Consider the following 23,885-nt stretch of genomic DNA (forward strand, 5'->3'; position numbering starts at 1 on the left):
TAAAAAACATTACAAAAAAGTTAATAGTATAGTTAATAGTGCCAGAGGCAATAATTCTAAAGACACAATAGCAGTCTACAAAGAAATCAGCATATGAATTAGGCTCACAGATAAGATCTTCTTGGTTTTCTTCTTTCATTATACCTAGACCTTAATGATTTGTTCATAAATGAAACTATGACTATCAATTAAGATAACCCTTTTAATTTGATTAAATTTTAACACATAAATTAGAATGGGGACAGATAAGCATAGTTTACAATTGTTGTTTATAAAGAAATTCATCAGAACAGGTTTTACTTCCTATGTAATCTTAGTATTTTTGACTTCATAAAGAAAAAGAACTATGCATATGCCTATCAAGTCACTGAAGGTTATAAAACTGGAAAATTAAAATCAAAAAGCTCACTGCCTTACAGCAACCTCTCCATGGCTTGTTTCTCTCCATTCTCCTCCCTCAGCAGCTCCAGGTTGTTATGATGCCAGCCCAAAGGTGTGAAAGGCAGGTCTTTGGCTTTTTCCTCAACTCGACGATTAAATAAGGATTCTAAGTGTAAAATAAGAAATTATACTTCATTCTCATATTTAATACCATCAACTCATAGATTCGGAAGTTGCGAATTTACCCTTTTTTTTAAGTTGGTCTATTGAAATTGTTGGCATAAAAAGGCAAGGACATGTAAAAATACATAAATAAAAGAATTAAGTCTGTGTTAGATTATCAATACTTCCAACAGCCAAAATCAGAGATGAAACTATGAAAAGCAAAAATGCATAAGCAACTAGGATGCTAGACCCAATTAAAAATACAGCTTCTGAAAAACAAATAAAATGTGATTTTTACATTTAGGGACATTAAGAAAGGAGGGAGTTAATTGTCCCTATAAAATCACAAACTGAAAACTACATCCAGCAGAAATCCGAATGCTGACAAACCAACATGTGACAATGAGGGTGCTTAAGTTTAAAGAGAAAAGCTCAGTTCCGATACATCTGAACCAGTACAAAACAGTGTAGAAAGTGTATCCAGACAATCCTAAAGAGTGTGTCTTTTTCAACATTGGAACAAAGGCTTTTTTTTTTTAGCAAAATTTTTAGATGTTAAACCCCAAAATTTACTATATTAAAATATAATAAATAACAATCTGTAAAATTTTATATAATCCTTAAATTTTTAAAAGAATACAAATGGATTAAAATGAAAAAATTAATAGGTAGTATTAAATGCTTTACAAAAAATGTGGTCACTAAATAAATGTTGAAAATGTGATTGAATAAATTAAAAGAGGTGGGAAATGCTTATAAAAATTCTCTAATCCTTCCCCTATTAAAGCAAACCGACCAAACGAAAAACTTTCAAGTAACTACTCCACCAGACTACACAGTAAAGCATGTGTCTGTGACATGCGATTTACAAGACCTACACGTTTCAATTATGTAAACTCTGGTCTATCAACTTCTAGCTGAACCAGATGCTCGGAGGTGAATTTAGCAACACTAAGTTAGGAGATCAGTTTCAAGTGGCCTCCCTGGTACCAGCTTGCCCTACTTTCTCTCTTTTGTTTGAAACCCTCCTGAGGCCTAAGCCGTAGAGTGTTATGGACCAATTAAATATGTCTTTTACTCCCCAGTAAGCAAAGTAGGGAAGACAAAAGAAAATGCTTGTGTTTGTCTGTATTTCCTTTTGTGCACCATCCCCCCATCCCCAGAAACTGATCAACGGAGTTAGTTCTACATCACCTTCTGCCTACTTCTCTTCCCAATTTCACAGAGCAAGCAACATCTCAAACTGGATGAGGTTTGCCTGTGGGCTTTTTGACAAGTTTGACAATCCTTGATAGCATGTACATCACAGCTTAATATTGTATTCATGCTGTAAAACAAACTATATATGCCTTTAAAAGAATAAAATTCAAATTTTACTTAAAAGCTTCTAAAAAATTTCCTGTCAGATAAGACTTTGTCTCAAATCGAGTCCAAGTTTATATTCTTGATTCTTAACATTCTCAAAGTTAGTACATATAAAAACTGTGTTCCCATGATACTAAAATAATCAAATATATTTTCAGTACCTACTCTGCACCAATCAATGTGCTAGGTAAGTATATCTTCATGAGCAAAAGATACCATCACATATACAGCTTTTGATAAAAAAATTACCTTTGATGAAGGCGTCGCTTATTGAGAGCTGTTGTCCTCCACTGTCAGAAATCAAATACTCTGCATACCAGGAAGAGAGGAGAGAGAGAAGAGAAAGGAGAGGCGAGACTTATGACTATAACATGCCAGCATAATTATACAGAGAACACACCCACATGCAAAGTATGACTCACACTAAACCCATCACTGCCCAGCCAATTGAAGAAAGACAAGCTAAAAAGCATCTTTAAACGTGTTTCACACACTTCAATCTAAACTTGATAGGCTTAAAATACTATTCAACAGAACCTGGAGACAGTAATGTTAGATAATCTTTAACAGATTTTCCCCTCATCAAAACTAAACTGGTGTATGGAAATTGAGATCTTCAGTAATTTGCATGACAAGCCTAAAAAGTTACATAATTTTTCTCATGTATACGCCATATTATTTAACAAATAATGACTTTGTCTATATATAGGTAGTTCACAGATAGAGAAGCCACCTGATAAAACAATATACAGTGTTTTTTAATTTCAGGATCTAAGCTATGAACAAATGAACACAAGTGACATTGGCAGGGAATAAAGATATAAATCATCAGGATTTTTTAATAAGAGTTTTAGTTTTTCAAAAGTTCTAACCAAACATTGCCAAATGGTTGGTTGTGATAACTGCTCAACATACTCTAAACGTGCTTTTTTAGAATTTTTAGATTATATCTTTTTCTTAGAAGTGAAACTTATTTACTTCCTCATGAACTTTTCTCTAGGTCTGTGACAAGCATAGCTCAAGTGAAGTTCTTTCTACCATGCAAATTAAACCACGATGGATTTTAAGTCCTTTAAGGTGTAGGTTCTCCACAAATTTCTTTCCAAGTAAATTTCATTTAGAAACAAATGGGCTCAGACGTTATGATGTTTATAAGCCACTATGCTCATCTTTCAAACAAGAAAAAAATTCGTTTACAAAATTCAAGTGTGCCATGCCAAATACAATAAAATCAAGTATGCAGACAAGCAAAAATAGATGTTATACTTTATTTCTATACCTCCCTCACAGAAATGAATAATGCTAACTGATCCATTAAGTACCGTATTGGATTTAAAAGCTTACTTTTTATACTAAAGCCTACTTTCTCCATTTTATAAAAAAATTTCAAACATACAGAAAATCTTATACATCCCCCACCTAGATTCAATAATTACTACCAAAATCTGATTTCTCTCTACATACACATATGCTCTCTTACCCAGCCTTGTGAAGTTACACACATCGTGACACTTTTCCACTAATATTTCAGCATGCATCTCTTAAAAATAAGGGCATTCTTCTCTACGGCCACAATACCTTACACATTTAAGAATATTAACAATGTCTTAAAATAATCAAATTAGTCCATATTCAAATTTATTTGTCTATAAAATGCTTTTAATTTTTTTCCCTCAAACCTGAATCAAATAAGGCTCATATATTGCTTTCTCTTCATTCTCTTAATCTAAGCAGACCCCGTACCTCTTTTTATTTGTATGATACTGAATTTTGAAAGAGCCCAGGCCAAATATCCTATGGAACATCCCACATTCTGGATTTGATCAATTGTTTCCTCATTATGCTGTTTAATTTGCTTCTATACCCCATATTTTCCAATAAATAAGAAGTTACACCTATAGGTCTGTGGAAGCCATGACTTTCACTTTCTCCTCTAGGTTCTACTCATTTACTTTCCAAGAATGCTTCAGAATCCTGTGTGCAACACATAATAAAATACATTTTAACTGTATCACTCTCCAATACCAATAGTGAAAAATTAAATCAGAAGAGCTCACTGTTTTATAAATTTCTGAAAATGAGGAGTTTCCTTACATAAGATTTTTTAAAAAGCACATTTTTTAAATGCATATATTTTATAAATCCAAATTTCCTCAGCCTTAGAAGACAGAAGATGATGCGTAAGAAAAGATTTAATAAGTATTACCTTTAACATCAATGGAAAGATAAAAACCACCCTTTTCCATTTGAATTTTAAGAGGAATGAAAAAGAGTCAGGATAAAGCTATTATTCTTTCACTTCATTATTAGGTCACTCTGATCACCTTTACTCTCAGGTAATAGTGTTCATCTTAACTACAACACAGAAAAAAAATCAATTACTGAATTTCAGCTTCACAAGAAAAAAAGAAAAAGATTAATTCATGTCAGTATGCTAAAAAAAAAAAGAGAACTGTGAAAGCTGGAAAGATTTATTAAGGGATTTATAAAGTCCTTATGTTATAGACTCTCAAGGTTGTAAAAGACACAAGAGGTTAATCTAATAATTACCCTCTTTCTGATGCCGGAATCTCCTCTATCATATTCTTACTGGGTAGGCTAGCGAGTACCTTACACACACACACACACCCCCCATAATTATTTTAAAATTCTAGATCTTGATTTTTTATTTCACAAACTGAGAATTAAAAGCAAACTCAGAAGTCACATAATCTCCCTAACCTCTCACCCAATGTAAGTACTGATCCTCAATAACCCTGAAAAGCGGACATTTCACACACCACCTGGACACTCCCAGTGCACAGCAGCAAAAGTTCACTACTCCTAACTACTGAACTTAGTTTTTCCTTCGGCCATATAAAAACCAAACACAATTTCTTTAGGATACTCCTCAAATACTGAAAGGCAACCTCACATGAACTATTAAAAATGGCTTTCTGCAGAGCATTAATAGTACTTTTTAATCTTAATTACATTATTTTGTTTGTTAAGTTTCATCTTGTTAGTCTTTGTCTACTGCTTAAGAAAAGGTTTTCAAGTTCCAGTCCTGCTATCTAACATGCTAGCTAGTCTTTCCATATTTTAATAATGTGTGAATCTGAAAAACATTCAAAACGCTGACCAAAAAAGTTGTTGAACACTAAACAGGGATATAGACAGAGCCCCACAGTAGAACCTAGAAGCATCCCCTTCCTGTTGACATCAAATTATTACTTTTTCATCATCTGGCATAACATTAAACAAATTACAAATCCACATGTTATATTAATAGTGGTTCTTACACTGGCCTAACAAACTGAGCTCTTTATTGTTTTTTTATGTAAAGAGCCTCATATTTAAAATAACCAAGCATTATCTATCTCTTCATTATCTTGAACTTCACTTTCCTCTTAACTATGTGTATTCTTTCCTGATAAGAGGACCTTGTGGGGAAAAGGGGACAGCTTCAATTATTATATAAACTTCCCCAAATAAATGGCCTAATTTTTCTTTCTCTGCATCACATTTTTTTTTTTTAATCTTTTCTAAGATATCTTTGGAATTTACTCCAACCTTCAGTACAATCTGGACTTCTGCTATTCTGTCATTTTTTTACGTGCTGTCCCCTTTTTCAGGTTCTTCCTCATATGAATTCATAACTTTTGTTAGACGATCTTCTTAAAGAGTTGACATGAGAGAGGTTACAGAAGAGTCATGATGGCTTTTTCAATGGTAGTTGCTTCCCCTCTGATTTTTCTCGGAACCACAATTTGAGGCTGTACTGTAAAAATGTCATTATTGGAATCTCCTGTTCCAGTCCTCTCTCAACACCATGATGTTACGTTTCCTCACAAGTAAACGTCCGACTGTGCTCAGCAGTCCATGTTTTGCTATGATAAATTCTATGACATTACTTTCTTCATAATTTTCAAAACTACTTAACTTTTCAAGAGGTAAAGTCATCAGCAAGTCAAAAATGTATTTCACACTCTACCTTCAGCAAAACAAAACTGCCAACAGATGTGTCCAGAGAACAGATATCATGACAGACCCCACCTCTGACCCATATGTGTATCACAAAGGCACCATCCAATATCCTCCATGTGACCATAGTCTATAATTAATTCTCACACAAGTGTCACATCTACTTCACTGTCCTTTCATATTCACTCAAATGTTCTCTATCATTTCTCCAACTTGTTTTGAGGACTCCCATAAAGATGAGTACCTTACTCACATTCGATACTATTCAAGTGTCCTCTTTTCCCACACCCTCCCTAAATCTCTATTTTTAAATAAGAGAAATCTTTATATTACTGTAACTGAAATGCCATTTTGTTATCATCAAGATCTTAATGATAATGGCTAATACTGACAATTATGAGAAATTTGTTCTAGATATGTGAAACTGTTTCCATTTATTTTAGCATAGATGCTTAAGGTTAAAACCTTCTTCTTTCTGATTATATTTTCAGGCTTAAAACAGGGAGTAGCAAAGAATCAGGCAAGCATTTCTGACCTGAGAAGACAATTCAGTTTATTGAAAGCTAAATGTTAAAAATTCAAATTCCAGGTGAAATCATGAAATTCCTTCATCTTTATGATAATGATTTTCCATTACTATAGCATAATGAAATCCTACAATTATTTATTTACTTACGCATTTTTTATTTATTTACTTTTACATAGGCCACTTTAGGGCTACAATTTTAATTGGTTTTTAATTACAACCAACAGAGTAAACCTCATTACCCACTAAAAAAAAAAAACATTTCATTTCTTATGTACTGCTATGTTAGATTTTAGTATTGGTGTACCTTATTTTTCCTCTTTGAGTCAGTAGACTAGTCTCAAAGAGATAAAAATAATGGATTCATTTATAGCAAAAAAGAACTTTTTAATAAATATAGCATTATAATTAAAAGCATTTTAAATTATAGTGGAAAAATATTCTGGAATATGTGAATGCTTTTCCCACAATCTAGTTGAAGCATCTGAAAAGGTTGAGGGAAATAAGCTACTGGGTGACAGCGTAAGCAAACAGGTTTTAACATGTTAAATGAAGAAAGAGAAATGAATAGAGCAGAACATCCACGTTATAAATGCAAAGAAATGCCACCTTGGAAGTTGCACATTATGCTAAGGGGACAGCAGTCAAGATGTAGTGCTTTTCAAAGACCACAAGCTTTAAACTGAGTGTGGTGGTCCTCAGGGAGAAAACAAGAAATAAAAGGAACCGACCAAAAAAAATATGGGGAGGAGGAGTGGGGAAAATGAGAAAGGGTGGAACAAAACCCACGCCAAGTCCCTTCGGCCGTATGGCACAGAGGAAGCCAGAGGGACAAGCTGGCAGGAGATCTATGGCCCAGCTGTCCAGCCTGTGTTGGGATTCCAGACGGTGACTGCCTCCTACCTTTTTGGTCAGCAGGGTGAGGGGGCACATGTGGGTACTTGGAGGGCTTCTTGATATGGAAGTTCACGTTGTCCAGCTCCACGTTCAGGCTGATAGAAGCGGCTGAGTCACTGTCCACTGTGGACTGGAAACTGCTGACTGATGTGCGCTTGCTAGGACTGGCAGAATCTTTTAGTGTTGGGGAGGGGAAAGATACAGGGAGAGGAGGGGAGTAAAAATGGGTTTCATCAGGGTATTGGAGGAAAGGAGAAAAATGTTTTTTTTAATATACAAGCCCAATGTGCAATACCAAAATGGATACAGTATTTTCATATATTCTGTATAGACTTAATAAAATTTGATCAAGTCAAATGTAAAATGAATTTTTCAAATGAAGAAATGTATTGGAGGTTCTGCAGAGAGAAAGCCTGATATTACAGTGAAGAGGCAAGAAAGTTGTCTGCTGTGATATTATTAGCTCAGAGTTATTTTTAAGCTGCTGCAAACTATAGACTATGGCAAAATCTGAAAACGCCAGTAGCCTAACAAGTTGCTCTCTCAAGAAAATACTGTATCTAGGACAAGGATTGTTATCAGATGTTTACATTTAGCTGGAGCCATAAATCTTAAAGAAGGATTGTTTCAACTAAACAAACAAAAAAACAAGCCGCGTTTTATCATACATATACAGTAATGACTCATAAAAACTAAAATATAAAGAAGTTAAACTCACTAGTCAAATTATCGTCACCTTCTTCAGCTATCTGTTCTGTGTCGCTGTCATCAAACTTTATGTCTTTAAACCAGGATGGCTCAGAGTGTCCTTCCACAGAGTTCACTGAGTCACTGTCTGGAGAAGGGGTCTCGGAAAACTCTGTACTCTGAAAGATGCAAGACAGGAGCTAAGCAATTCACCTTCAACAGCAACAACGCTGAGGCTGTCACACTACGAATAAACGCTACAAAGCTAACCAATGAGTAAATGTATAGAAAAATAAGCAAATTAATAGAAACTAAGCTATAAACCAGTACCATACTGATAATGCCACCTTAAAATTATACTTTTCATTAATCAGTAGGCTTAGGCCGCGTATTTTGAAAACATAACATACAGATCTTATCGTGTTTCACTTTATCCTTCTGTCCTGAGAGTGAACATGACTTAGAATTTATTCTAACCCTATTCTAACCCTGGAACATAACCTGGAAAACGACTTTTAGATTTTAACAAATATCACCACACCAGTCTTTTGGGTCATTTGTCTTGTTTAACCATTGAGTTTCCAATTTTAGTTCACAAAGGTGTTACCAAATATTATATATCTCAAATTAACATAAACCAAAAGTAAAAGCATATCTTTTTAGGAAGGTCTATCTTTAATTTCCACTTCCCTAATTAAAGTAAAAAAGGGTATTCATTGTTTTACCACTGCTATACAACACTGCAAATGAGTCAATACCTACTGCAACAGAGACATTAATTTTTTCATTTGGTTATGTATACTCAGTCTCAGTCCTAAACACATAAACACAGTGAAACTGAAAACCACTGAAGATAAATGACAAGCAACTATAACCTCAAGGCCACATTTGAGAAAAGCCACACCAACTGAATAATGTTTGATTCCTATAAGTTTTTCATCACTACCACCAGCAAGTAAATGTTTTAACTTTCCTCAAACGGCAAGGAAAACATGTGATAGACATGTATCTGTGGGTAATTAAACTACTCTTTATTCTCACTAATGAGGAAAGACTTCACAAGGAGCCAGCCATATTCATTCTCCTTCACAGCAACACTGAAAACTACCTGCAGCGGTCTGTACAGCGCATACTCATCCCTGAAAAGCTGATCATGATGACTGACACAATCCAGCCAACGTCCGTCAACCATTGCTTGTCCAATTGCTATCGCTTGTGCCCTAAATCAAGATCAACAAAAATAAAAACTTTTATAAGTCAGGATAATTTTACAGGTACAAAATAATAATAATATCAAAAGGTCTTTCTCAAGATCACGGTACCTTGTAGCAATGTGTCCATTTCGGATTAACCAGTTGACTAATTCCTTTCCTACAATGCAGTTGGGATGCGTTCTCAGCCAGTAGCGGTGATCCTGAAACTCCATTCCACTACTGTGATGGCAGATTTTTTTCCACAGGTCCTTTAACTGAACACTGTCCTGAAATTATGAGCAAGTAATTACTTCTGAGAAGGATACTAGATACCTTTTCAGATTCTTTCTTGTGATTTTTAGATTCGTAAAAAGAATTCAATTCAGACATCTCTGTCATAGCTACGTTACACAATAGAGATGACACGTACGTGGGGAAGAGCTTAAACTCAGCTCATCTAATTCCAAACACAAATTTTTCTCTTGAAAACCAACTATCCCAAACAATTTTCTTCCATCGATGGCACATATTATCGGTCTCCTAATTACCTACTTACAAAATTTCATACTCCTCTTCAGAGATGGGCAAGGGAGATGGACTGAAGCATCAACACGAATCTACAGTAAGTGTTTCTAGTAGCCTTCGCTCTACCAGATTCTCGCCATTTTCACCTACACCCAAGTGCCAGGTGAATTTTCTTTTTTTTTTTTTTCCAGGTGAATTTTCCTTTAAAAAGGGCCTTCAGCAGATTACTCCCTTCTCCGAAAAACTTCCAATTTTGCTCAGTCAGTGCCTACAGGTAGGTTCAAATCTAAACTAGTAAAGACTAAGCTTACCACCTTCCACCAGGTAGACCCAAATAAATTTTCATCCTCATTGCACACTTAATCTCTCTCCCATTCTCTCCCAATTAATAAATCCTACTTCAGTCGATGAAAAACGCCATGCTTATTCTCACTGCTACACCTTTTCTCGCACCTTTGATTGTTTGCTTTGCTCACTGCCTACCCAAATCCATTCCACCCTTCAACGTCCAATCCAAGCCCTTCAATTCAAAGCCTTTCCTGACTCCCTCACTACTAATGATCTTCCTATTTTTTATAATTGAAGTATTACTTCTTTTACTATTAAGGACCTGCCCATCGACCTCACTTCTACCTTCTGAATTGTAAGCTTCAGAGCAGAAGCCATATCTTTCATTTCTTTGAGTCACTCTTAGGACTGAACACAGTATTTTACTAATAGATAAACTCAATAAACAACTGATTATTATCTCATATAAACATATAGTACTAAATGTCTGAAAAGTATTCCATGTGCATGAAAAACATGTTTTAAAGTTTGAACAGCAATCTGGGACCTAACAAAAAGTTAAGTTCTCTTATTATGTAGGCACCTGAATTCTGATCTTGCCAGATTAAAGGGTCAAAAAAAATATTAATGCAACATATTATCATGGAATGCTTGACCAAATTCTCAAATGATCCTAATGAAAATTTAAGCTAATTATTTCCTCCCTTTAATTTATACACTAACTGGATATTTCATTTGTATGCTTCTTTAAAAAAAAATCAACGAGATAAACATTTCTTATGCTCAAAACTAGCAATGAGTTAAAGATATTGGACGGGTACCAGAAGAATTTTGCGTTCATCCTCAGTGGTCTCTGTCCTAACGTATGTTCTATTAGCCTGGGGACTGACAGATGTCTCATATGAAGGTACCATGGGAGAACCAGATCGATCCAGTGACAGGTTAGTAATGCTGGCTGATCTGGAAACAAAAACAAAAAGTGAAAACACAGTTGTAAACTCTTCATCAATAAAAAGAATTATAGTGAAAATTCATTTTTAAATACATGCTTATTTGCCAATGTTAAGGGTACTCTTAAAAGTACTTATAATGGTTAAATGTATTATCATTGGGGGAAGCTGGGAGAAGAGTATCCAGAAATTCTCTGTACTGTACTTCCAACTTCTATGTTAATCTAAACTTATTTCAAAATAAGTTTTTAAAAAAGTCTTTATGGAAAGATTACAGGAAAACAATTACGGATATAGTTCATATATCAGTATTATTTCAAAGGAAATAACTACAAATTCTTGTTAAAATGCTAAAAATCAGTATTTCTTTTAAATTGACAAATATAAAGAGTCACAGTCTAAATGCAGAAATAATCTTGCAGATCAGGGACAGGAAACCAAGCCCATAGGACAAATAGTTTTTGCTTAACCAGTGAACTAAGCATGTTCTTGTTAGTTGAACATCTCCAACGCTCTGATGACAGGAAACATGAACCCCAACTAAGCAAAATATCCTCTCCAAAAAATTCCTTTCTTCTCATTAGTAAACCTACATTAAAAATATTGTCCTCAATTATTATTATATTTTAAATTTGAATTAAAAAATTAGTGAAAATCTATTTCTTCTCTTGTTGTATAAGTACTTACATAACATTCTTAATTTTGCCTCTTGCCAAAGTTACCAAATAAGTGACTTATAAGTGGAAAATCAATAGCACTTAGCAAGTTTTTATTTATAGAAGAAATTTAACTAGAAATTTAGTTAGCTTCTACCTAGAAAAAATAAAACCCAATTTTAGCTTCTACATAAAGGGTAAAAGGCAGAAGTAGCTACAATGTCCTAGACACTCTAAACTCCTTCAGGAGGCCAATATATGCATCTTTCCTCATTTTATCCTCACAGTATCCTATGGAATAGACAAGACTAATCCATTCTACAAATAAAGAAAGAAAGAATCAGAGATTAAGTATTTTGTCTACAGTAAGTAACTCAGTTAGTAAATAATAAGGCCACCATTCAAAACCAGGCCTCAACTGAAAAACTATGTTCTCTCTAGAATGAAGATAAAGATACTTTTATTTTTTAGGGGAGGCAACCTTTGGTTGACCTCACAGATTGCAAGGACCTTGTCATCTTACAATCCCTTATTTTTTTTTTTATTTTTTACACCTACAGCACCTGGTCTTCCTAAGTTGTCTCCCATCCAAGTACTAACCAGGCCCAACCCTGCTTCCAAGATCAGACAAGATCAGGTTTATTCAGAGTAGCATGACCATAGACCTAAAGATAGTTTTAAAATAATTTATGGAATTACTCACAGGTTTGTAACAAGTTTAGCAAAAAGTAATTTTTAATTGTCAATAAAAACCACTGGTATCAAATAAATGTTATAAGTAAGACTTTTTAAATAATCAGTTACTCATTTCCTGGTCTATTCTTTTAGTGAAACATTGCCAATTCAACTAACTAAAATCTCTTTTCTGACGTGTGCATTACCCATGCACTCTGCTTCTCTGTCTTAACATTCTAACCATCCCTACATATACTCTGATATAGTGGCAACAGGAATAAAAGAAAATTAGTCAATTTCATTGTCAAGTACTCTATTAAGTAGCCTAGTGGTAAAAATGCTGACTAATATTTTACTTAGAGACAGTACTCACTGACTAAATTACATCTTTCCTCAAGAATTTTATCAATCTTAGCATTCATTCAAAATACACAAAGACATATTGTAAATTAGCACAGCTATCTCTGTATTTGTCCACATGCCCGAAGGAATCCTGTAATTTATCCCATCTTTTAATAAACTCTCAACTCCACCTCCTTCTGTTGCATTTCTCCCCTTTCCTCTATCAAAATTCCTAGTCTCTCATTCTTCTGCCATTGTCTTCTGAACCCTGAACAACCCATTCAAATTGCCTAACAAGGTTATTGTGAAATCCAGTGGTCAGTTTTCACTCCTCATCGTACCTGACATGTCTCCCTTCACTGAAAAGCCATCTTCACTCAGCTACTAAAACAACACAGTCCTGGTTCTCCTCCCACCTCATAAGTGGTCTCTCCTTGTCAGGCTCCTTTTCTGGTTCCTCTTTATTTCCCCAATCTCAATCCTTGGTCCTTATTTCCACACTTTCCACATTCACTCTTTCGATAATTTCCATCCAAGTTCATAACTTTAAATACCATCCACATGATGGCAACACCCAAGTTTATATCTCCAGCTTGTACCTCTCTCCTGAACTCTAGACTCATATATCCACCTATTCGTCTCATTGAGATGTTTAAAAGGCATCTCAAATTTGATATGTCTAAAACCAAACTGTTCCTCCATCCCAATATGATGGCAATTCCATCCTTCCAACTACTCAGTCCAAAAACCTGAGTCATCTTTTACCTCCAATTATTTAGCAAATCCTGTTAGCACTATAATCAAAATACATCCAGAATATGACCATTTCTCATCCAGCCCCACTTCTCCTTCTCTGACCTGGGTCAATCCTCTTGCCTGGATTACTGCACCTGCTTTCTAAGTGGTCTCCCTGCTTCTATTCTTACATTCTACAATCTACTCAACAGAGCAGCCAGAGTGCACCTTTCAAAACAAAATTCAGATCATGTAATCCTCCCAAACTCCCAACTCAAAACTCTTCTATAAAAGAAAGCTTATTTAGAGTAGAACGTCAACTAATAAATGTAGAAGGAATGATGAGAATTAGGAAGTTACCATTTTGTGACCATCATGGTATGAATCATAAACAGATGTTAAAACTACTGAGTGAGAGATTGATAAGGAACAGGATATTTATGCAGTATCAAAGTATCTCTCCCACATATTATTAATTACAAAGAGGAAAATGGTAACTTTACAGTTGAGAAACCCAGAACCACTTTAATCAAGAGATCATGTTAATATTATCGACAATATAAATTTGCATCATATCTTTTCAGACACGACAGACTAATAAGGATAAATCATTTATGCTGAATTCTGGCACCACAATACAGAGCCTAAATCTATTCGTGAGGAAGTATCATACAAATCCAAATTGATGGGCATTCTCCTAAATAACTGGCCTAGCCTATTCACAAATATCAATATCATGAAAGATAAAGAAAAGCTCTTGCCATCTTGTCCCGCCTCAGGAGGAACAAAATGAGAAGCACTTGTAAAGCTCACAGTTGACAGGCACAGGCTCACCAAAAGACTACGACCTAGCCACAGGACTACAGAACAACTAACTCCCTTCCCGCCGTGCCTTACCACCATAGTGCTAAAGGCCTGTTTATCACAATTCCTTTTACCCAGGACATCATACCCATTTTCAACAAAAAATTACAAGCATATTAAAAGGCAAAACATATAGTTTGAAGAGACTGACCAAGCATCAGAACCAAATTCAGATATAACAATGTTGGAATTCTCGCACCAAGAATTTTTTGAAACTATAATTTATGTGCTAAGGCCTTTAATAGAAAAAACAGACAACATGCACAAAGAGATGGATAATGTAAACCCAGAGATGAAAATTCCAAGAAAGAACCAAAAAGAAATGGTAGATACCTAAACACTAAAAGAAATGCCAAATTCCTTTCATGGGCTCATCAATAAGCCAGATGAGTTCACTGGTGAATTCTACCAAACATTTAACTATGAAATAATACCAATTCTCTACAATCACTTTCAGAAGATAGAGCAGAGGAATATTTCCTAACTCATTCTCTGAGGTCAGCACTACCATAATACTAAAATCAGACAAAGACATTACAAGAAAACTAAGACTAGTATCTCTCATGAACACAGATGCAAAAATCCTCAACAAAATCTTACCAATCCAATTCAACAATGTACAAAAAGAATTCTATACCATAACCAAATAAGATTTATCACAACTATAAAAGACTGGTTCAACATCTGAAAATTAATCAATGTAATCCACCACAACAGGCTAAAGAAAAACTACAGGATCATATCAATAGAAGTAAAAAAAAGCATTTGACAAAATCCAACAAGCACTGATGATAAAAGCTCTCAGAAAACTAGGAATAGGGGGCGACTGCCTTAATAAAGAACATTTACAAAAAACCTACAGCTAACATAATACCTAATGGTGAGAAACATGAAGCTTTCCCGCCAACATCAGGAAGAAGGTAATGTTGTCCCCTCTCACCACTGCTTTTCAACATCACACTCAAAGTATTAGCTAAGCAGTAATACTAGAAGGAAACAAAAAAACAGATTTGGAAAGAATTAAAAGCTGTCTTTGTTCACAAATGGCATGACTGTCTATGTAAAAATCCTAAAGAATCAACACAAAACTCCTAAAACTAATAGTGATTATAGCAAAATTGCAGGATACAAGGCTAATATACAACAGTTAATCTCTTTCCTGATACCAGTAATGAACAAGTGAAATTTGAAATTAAAAACACATTACCATTTATATTACTACCCCCCACAAAATGAAATACTCACGTATAAATCTAACAAAGTACAGACAAGATCTACATAAGGAAAATTACAAAACTCTGATGAAAGAAATCAAAAAATGAAACAAATTAAGAGAAGTTTCATGTTTACGGATAGGAAGACTCAATATTGTCGAGATGTCAGTTCTTCCCAACTTGATCTATATAGATTCAATGTAATCCCAATCGAAATCTCTGCAAGTTATTTTATGGATATGGACAAACTAATTCTAAAGTTTATATGGAAAGACAAAAGACCCAGAATAGTCAATACATTATTGAAGGAGAGAACAAAGTCGGAGGACTGACACAACCCAACTTTAAGACTTACTATACAGCTACAGTAACTGAGTTAAGTGTGGTATTGGAGAAAGAATACACAAATAAGTCAATGGAACAGAACAGAACCCAGAATAGACCCCCATAAATATGACCAACTAAACTTTAACATAGGACCACAGGCAATACAATAGAGCAAATACAGGCTTTTCAATGAATGGTACTAGAATAAACTACACATCCACATGAAAAAATAATTTATCTAGACACAAACCTTGAACCACTCACAAAAATTAAATTGAAATGGACCACAGATATAAATGGAAAACATAAAAGTATAAAACTCCCAGAAAATAACATAAGGGGAAATCTAAACTACCTTGGGTATGATGATGACTTTTTAGATACAAAACCAAAGCATGATCCAGGAAAGAAAAAAAAACTGATAAGTTGAACTTGATTAAAATTAAAAGCTTCTGCTCTTTCAAAAGACATCAAGAGTTAGAAGACAAGCCACAGAGAAAATATTTGCAAAAGGCACATTTGATAAAGGACTTAACCAAAATATAAAAAACTCTTTAAACTCGACAACAGAAAAACAAACAACCCAATTTAATAAAGGGCCAAAGACCTGAACAGACACCTAACCATAGATGATATATAGATGGTAAGGAAGCATATGAAAAGACCATATTTTCAACATTATATATCAGTAGGGAATTGGAAATAAAAACACTGAAATATCACTATACACCCATTAGAATGGCCAAAGTCCAGAATAATGACACCACCAAATACTGGAAATGAAGGTGGAATGAGAGGAGCCCTCACAGCTGATGGGAACGCAAAATGGTACAGCCACCTTGGAAGACGGTTTGGCAGTTTTGCACAAAACTAATCAGACTCTTTACCATATGATTGATTGAGCAATCACACTCCTTGGTATTTACCCAAAGGAAGTGAATACATGACCACACAAAAACCTACACAACGGTGTTTACAGCACCCTTATTTAAAATTTCTAAAACTTGGAAACAACCAAGATGTCCTCCAGTAGGTGAGTGGGGTAAATAAACTTGTGGTATATCCAGACAATAGAATATTAATCAGCGCCAAAAAGAAATGAGCTTTTAATCTGTGAAAAGACATGGAGACAAGTTAAATGCAAACTACTAAGTAAAAGAAGCCAATCTGAAAAGGCTACATACCATATGATTCCAACTATATGACATTCTGGAAAAAGCAAAACTACGAAGACAGTAAAAAGAGTAGTGGTTGCCATGGGTTAGGAGGAGGAGGGGACGAACGGGCAGAGCACAGAGGATGTTTAAGGCAGTGAAACTATTCTGTACTACACTACGGCAGATGCACTTCATTATACATTTGTCCAAACCCACAGAGTGTGCAACACCCAGAGTGAATCCTAATGTAAACTATGCACTTTGGATGATAATGATAATGTCGGTGTAGGTGCATCAGCTGTAACAAATGTACCACTCTGGTGGGGGATACCGATAGCAGGAGAGGCTGTATTTTTCACTCGATTTTGCTGTGAACCTAAAACTCCTCTACAAAATGAAGTTTATTAATTGAAAACAAAAAAGTAAAATAAAGGATGCTGATGAATAAAACTTACTCTCAAATGGTTCATAAAAATAACAGTATATTATATAAAAAGTAATGCAAATGGGTGAAATGTACATTAGTGAAACAAGAATATATGAAAATTATTATTATTCTTGCAACTTTTTTCAAGTTTGAAATATTTTCAAAGTTAATTTTTTAAAGCAGTCTAACTCTCCAGTAGCTTCCCATCTCACCCAGAGTAAATGACAAAGTCCTTTCCCCACTAACGGCAGAACCGCTCTACCCCAAGGACACAGGACCTCTAGTTACTTACTCCTTAATGGGGGTGTTCCCTCTCAGGAACTTGTTAGTCCATTTTCTTAGGACACTCTTCAACAAAATGTCCCTCACAACCTCAGGTCTTTGTTCAAATGTCACCTTCTCAGTGAGGTCTTCACTAACCATACAATTTAACCACACAATTTAAAATTCTACTCTTCACCTCTATTTCTTGTTTTTTAATGATTTAAATTTTTGTCTGTGTAATTCACTGCTGTATTCCAAGTACCTAGTTTGTAGGTGTTTAATAATACTTTTTCAAAGAATAAACTAAAATTATGTTAAGCCATGGTGACTCAGATGTCTAGTTCCTCAGGCGTATAAAGGACTGACTCGCCACTTACACTTATAAAAGGAAAGTGTTTTTGGTGGGGAGGTGTGCACATGAGGAAGGTCTAGTAAGTTGAAAAAGAAGGGCATGTGCAGTTGTAGAATAAGTATAGGCAACTATTTCAGGGAGTTTGACTCAGAAGAAAAGAAATAATTGAGAAAAACGTAACTAGAGATAGACAAAAGAACGATTTTTGTTTGTTTTTAATAGGTGCCTGGAGTTTCTTTAAACAGTGATGGCAAGGACTCAGCAGAGAGAGAAGGAAGATATGGAACCTTAATAGGATACCTAATAAAAAATGAGAAGGATTCAGATCCAGAACACGAACAGAGAATCAATCTAGGTTAAGAAGTAGAAGAGAAAAATCAATTCCAAATGTAATCAAGTTAATGAGTGTTGTTAAGAGTGAGGAAGTCCCTTCCATTATCTATCTCCTCTTTGCTACATAATAGAAAGTGAGCTCGTCTAAGCTAGAGGAGGAGGGAATCCGATCCAAGATCTGAAGCCAGTGGAGAACAGTGGAAAACAGCCACTCAGTGCAAGCAAGAGCTGACTAGCGAAAAGGAATTGATAGTTTAATTCAGCTTTCAGAACTAAGAAATCCCACCATTTTTATCTGTTTGTCCTTCTCATTATTATGAAAAAAAAAAAAAAGAATAAGAAAAACAGACACAGAATACAGTGTTTTCATTTGGCATTTACCTATTTCGAGCAGGAGATTTCCCAGCATCCTCTTGAACAGATACAAGCCTTGATGAAAGAGCAGTATTTGAGGAGTCTGGATGAATCAAACTATAAAGAAAAAAGGAAAACACTGAGATGATTTGGAACAGTAAAAAGGAAATCCAATTTCAATAAAATGCTTTAACATTTAAAAGCAGATTGTTTTGCCTTTTTAATAATGAGATTATGGGTCATTTTTGTTGTCTTCCTTTAATTAAGGTGGAAACAGTATGGACTTTATCTTAATTACATCAAATGCTGAAATACTGATATTTATTAAGTATATGGAATGCCATTAAAATAATAAAATTGATTGGATGAGTACTTACAGAACTCCTTTTCACATGATATATACAAGATTGAAGTGATGGGGGGGGGGGCGGAGATCCTTAGTTCAAATATTTTATTCTCAGTCCCCACAACCCACTGGAATAGCACTGCAGAATCACACAAACCCACGTGCAAGTGCCTCTTACTAGCTGGGTATATTACTTAATCTCTCTGAACCTCGACATCTACATCTGTCAAAAGAGGAAAGTAGTGCCTACCAAAGAGATATGATGACTAAGAGTGAACATTAAACAAAAAATTAGCACAAAACCTAAAATTATTCTACCTTTGACATCTATACCACACCTTCAGGAAGCTTTTAAGCCTGGTTCATGTCATTAAATCACATTTGCCAATTCTGGGCTCACACAAGAGGGCCAGGTACAACTAAAAGGCATTACTAACAAAGTTAGAACTAAAGAATCCCTATACTTTCTCATTAAATGTAGACTTAACCTTTAAAATGTATAAAACACACGTAACACATAAAGAAGCATGATGCCACAAACGCCAATGTACCCAGAGAGCAATTGAGAGTAACAGTCCACTAACTTTGAATTGCTTACATTCCCCCACCCAATACCACTCCACTCCCTGCCCTCAATGAAACTGCTGTTGTAAATTTTAGAGTTTTCAGTCTCCTCCTTTTCTTTAAGTGTACCATGTTTGTATCCCTACAGAGTGTGTTTGTTCCTTATATTTTTATATTTTATATAGTCACTGGATATAAATGCGACTTTCTTGTCTACTCTACATTATGTCTCTGAGATTCGTACATGTGGAATGTAGCTAAAATTCATTCATTTCTGACCTGTTTAAATTCATACTAATTCCTCGCTCCCTTAAAGGGTAGTTGATGTAATAACTAATCAGAAAGATGTTAGTTAATCTCTAAGCTCTTTAACATGGCTAGATTTGGTATTATGCATTTAAAAAAAAATTTAGCTAAAGAAAACAGTCAGAAACTGATGAATTTAGGATTCTAATTCAAATAATTCCAGGTAAAAAGTTAGTAACATCCTCCACTACCAGTCAGTTGAGCATATTAGGATATACACAAAAACATGAAATATTCCTTAGGAAGGAAAAAAAATCTAATTTCATTTATAAATATTATGAATACAAATCTTAAAAGCACTCTCCCTAAGAAAGGTGCATTAGAAATTATTAATCTCAATAACTCCTAATGCCTATTCAACAAATATCAGGATCATGCATTGGCCATACACTGTTCTCGATGTCAGGTATAGATAGCACTTGTGGAGCTTACAGTTTAATTAGTCAATATAATCACTGTCCATAAACATCTGTGATCCTTCTGGAGGCAAGCCAAAGAAAAAGGAGAAAATGAGGAATTTGCAGGAAACAATTCCTGCAAAGGAACTTGCAGGAAACAATTCCTGCAAAGGTAAAGGTTAACTAAAAGCACTCACAGGTCACAAGACTATCAGTATTTTTCAAAAATAAATAAAATTATTTTTAAGTGACAGTACCTTTGCCAGGCAAAATCATCCTCTAAAAATATGTTGCGACTGGCTTTTCTACTCCCAACAGGTGTTCGGGGTTCACCCGGGTCAAGTACAGACACAGAGGAAGCAGAATCTGAAAGAGCGTTCAAGTCTTCCCCAATGGAATTACTGTCTGTGGAGTGAGCATAACTTAAGGCTATTTTTCTACAGTATGTGCAAGCTCGGAGATCCCCTAGAAAAGAAAATTTAAAAAAAGAAAATTAAGTAAAAGATAAGATATTACTTAACAGAACATATTAAATCTTTGGGTTAATAGTTAATCTAATAACAGGGAAGTGTTTTCAAGTGAGGACTACCAAAAAAATGTCTTTAAACAGTAAATAATTCTGTTAGCTGTTATATATCTTAAAAATCATTATTATGATAAATTCATCCAAGTATACAAAATACCTCAAATATTTATAAGAAAATATTACTCAGTAATATGAGAAAACTCTGATTAAAAGGGTATTTTTCAAGGTTCTAAAAGTGAAATAAGGAACAGGTTCAAAAAAATTTAAATTCAGTAAATAAACCAACACAAAGGCAAAATGTAAGGTGGAAAAATGTCATTTGGGTCTTCACTGTGGAGCCCTGAAGAGTGGCCTCCACAAGAGGGCACCATTTGAAAACCAAAAACAAAAGAGGCTTGCAGACAATATGAAATGTGGGGGAGATTGTTAAGAAAATGCTTATAAGTGAAAGCTAAGATGGAAATGCAATATTTTTTGGAGAACAAACAAGAAGATTATTTAACACTTTTAAATGTTGTAATTTTATTTAGGATGCAGTCCTGCTCAAATATAAGTTTTCATTTCTACCCTGTTTTTCTGTAACATTTGTGTTAATTCTATAACGCTTAAGTGTACTAAAAAAGGAGGTAATATATATATAAATGTCTAACCAATAATGCTAATAAAATAAAATGCTTTAAAAAATGAGGTAAGATAATTAAACTTTACAAGTAACATGTTATTTAACAATACGACCTTAAATTTTCTACCACTAATATTAGAAAACTGATGTGACATAGAACAAAAGATTTCTTAAAGTCAACTGTAGTGTATTTTTATCATAATTACTACCAAGTACAATTTATTTGTTTCGTTTTATTTCTTTCATTTTAAGACTATTATTATACTCGGTTTTATTAAATTATGCATGTATTTTAAGCAAAATTCATATTTTGCTTAGTTTGTAATATTTTGGTACGGCAGCCCTAGGAAACTAACACACAAACCATGTTAACAAGACAAGACTTTATTCTAAGGGTAATGGGAGTTCTGAAAGGGTTTTAGACAGGGGAATACCCTGCACGATCAAATTAACACTTAACAAAGAATGCCAACTAGAGTATGAGAAATGAATTAAGAGATAGAAAAAAACTAATGGTAAAAAAATCTTTTCAAAAGCTACAGCCATAATCCGGATGAAAGATAATTCAGGTCTCAACTCTATAGCAGTCTAGGTGTGAGAAAAAAGTGAGTAAGGCCAAAAGAAAGATCTGCATGATAACAAAAATAACATGAGAGAGATGCTAAGAGTGCTTCCTTTTCGGTAACTTCTGCCCACCTTTCACTCCTGAATCACCGTATAAATCCACGCACCATTATTTAGTTTGTTTCTGCTTCAACAAATAATTTAAAATTTCTATACTGCTAAAATTTATGGAAGAATATGCATACGATGCAATTTGCTAAAGCATAGTGTCACATTACTCAAGGATGATCTGTATTCTGCAAAATGAAAACTCTCTAGTAATATAAACTAGTAAACTACTCTAACCACCTTCTCCAATAAATGTTAATGCCCTGAGAGTTTTGGATAGCATCTATGATACACTGTCTTTTGTTCTACTCATTTATGAATATCCCCATCCACTTTATTCTTTGACTATGAAGTCCTTAATAGCAATGCTGTGTCTCCCTCACCTCTGTGTTCCCCAGGGCTCACACATAAAGCCCAAAATAAAAACTGGCTTAACATCAATCCTGTATTATAACTATTTTATCATTATGACCTTTAAAAATTGAAAAACTGTCAATAAAATGCACTAACCTGTGTAGCCCATAAATTTTCCTGGGATTTCTTGATTACAGCAACGACTACAGAAAATCTGCCCACACAGTCGGCAATGGTGTCTGCGCCTGAAGGTCGTAAATTTCTCACTACAATCATAGCACTCTTTACACTGGCTATCTGGCATCCAGTATTGCTTCAGGTCACTATCCTGTAACAATAAAAATACATGAAAGCTTGAAAAAAATGATTATTAAGATGTAATGGCAAACGTTAATCAAAATCCCAGAAGGTTTCTTTTGCAAAAATTGACAGGCTATTTCTAAATTCATACAGGAATACAAAGAGCCAAGATGATCTCGAAGAACAAAGCTGAAGGACTTACATTACCAGCCATCGAGACTTATTCTAAGGCTACAATAATTTTAAGAGTATTAGTTAAGAATGAAAAAAAAAAAAATGGAGCTATGGAACAGAAGAGAGAGCTCTGGCACACACTCGCACATATAAATGAATTTATGACAAGAGTCATAATACAATTGGAAAGGATGGTGTTTTCAAAAAAGAAAAAGGAAATGGTGCTGAGTCCATCTGAACAGACATGAGAAAAAATGAAGACTGATCCTTAAACTTCATACAAATAATAAAGCTTCTTGAAGAAACCATGGAAAAATATTTACTGGCACTGGGCTAGATAAATACTTCTTAAAGAGAACACACAAAGCACTATCTACAAAGGGGAAAAATTGATAAATTAAAATTAAGTACCTGTATGTAAAAATATGGTCTTCATGGCTAGAAGAAGTACTGGCTGAATTTTCTTTCAAGAACATTACGCCATTTTCAGTGAGTATGGCACGAGTCCCATATAAATGCTTAATAAGTAATCTAAAGCCCCTGGACAGTACCTGGCTTTTCCCCTCCATGATTTCCTTGAGGCGTTTTAATACTGTGCTGAGGCTTCGAAGCTGAACGGCTGTACGAGGGTCATGACCTCCAAAAGTAGGTTCTGCTTTCCTTCTTGTTTCTGAGTCATATTTACCAAAAAATGAAAAATAAAAAGCAATCTTGTTAATAGTCTCCAGTATCTGTGTCAAACAAAGTATATATGTGATGCACAGTGCCTCTTATTGTTAGCATAGACTTATGTTCTCCCAACTAGTGATATGGATTGAGAGTTAAAACTAGTCTTTAGAAACGTAAGAGGTTGTTCACAACCAAGTAAGGGCTACCTAAGACAAGGAATGTCTGAGTCCGTTGATGGTTTTAAGGCCTGAAATGGGAGGACTGCTTAAATGACCCAAAATTCATTAATGATGTCTTGGGCCCTGTGGTCCCAA

The 23,885-nt window shown here is 34.7% G+C and overlaps 1 protein-coding gene across 8 annotated transcripts in view; it reads right to left on the reverse strand.

Moving 5' to 3' along the window:
* The window catches only part of PIKFYVE (phosphoinositide kinase, FYVE-type zinc finger containing), a 70,387-nt gene that overhangs the window by 38,241 nt on the left and 8,261 nt on the right, over positions 1 to 23,885 (reverse strand). For 6 of the 8 annotated variants that reach the window (XM_016135013.2, XM_016135011.2, XM_016135016.2 and 3 more), the window contains 11 exons: positions 23,454 to 23,572; positions 22,585 to 22,756; positions 20,512 to 20,719; positions 18,668 to 18,757; positions 10,812 to 10,950; positions 9,307 to 9,464; positions 9,093 to 9,204; positions 8,016 to 8,163; positions 7,304 to 7,471; positions 2,161 to 2,220; positions 418 to 547 (listed from right to left, as the gene is read on the reverse strand). In XM_016135013.2, coding sequence (XP_015990499.2) covers positions 418 to 547; positions 2,161 to 2,220; positions 7,304 to 7,471; positions 8,016 to 8,163; positions 9,093 to 9,204; positions 9,307 to 9,464; positions 10,812 to 10,950; positions 18,668 to 18,757; positions 20,512 to 20,719; positions 22,585 to 22,756; positions 23,454 to 23,572 — 1,504 coding nt within the window. The remainder of the gene's footprint in view (positions 1 to 417; positions 548 to 2,160; positions 2,221 to 7,303; positions 7,472 to 8,015; positions 8,164 to 9,092; positions 9,205 to 9,306; positions 9,465 to 10,811; positions 10,951 to 18,667; positions 18,758 to 20,511; positions 20,720 to 22,584; positions 22,757 to 23,453; positions 23,573 to 23,885) is intronic. The other 2 variants (XM_016135017.2, XM_016135018.2) reach the window with 1 other exon arrangement.

The sequence above is a fragment of the Rousettus aegyptiacus genome, unplaced genomic scaffold (genome assembly GCF_014176215.1).
Source record: "Rousettus aegyptiacus isolate mRouAeg1 unplaced genomic scaffold, mRouAeg1.p scaffold_m13_p_2, whole genome shotgun sequence".
Taxonomy (NCBI): Eukaryota; Metazoa; Chordata; class Mammalia; order Chiroptera; family Pteropodidae; genus Rousettus; species Rousettus aegyptiacus.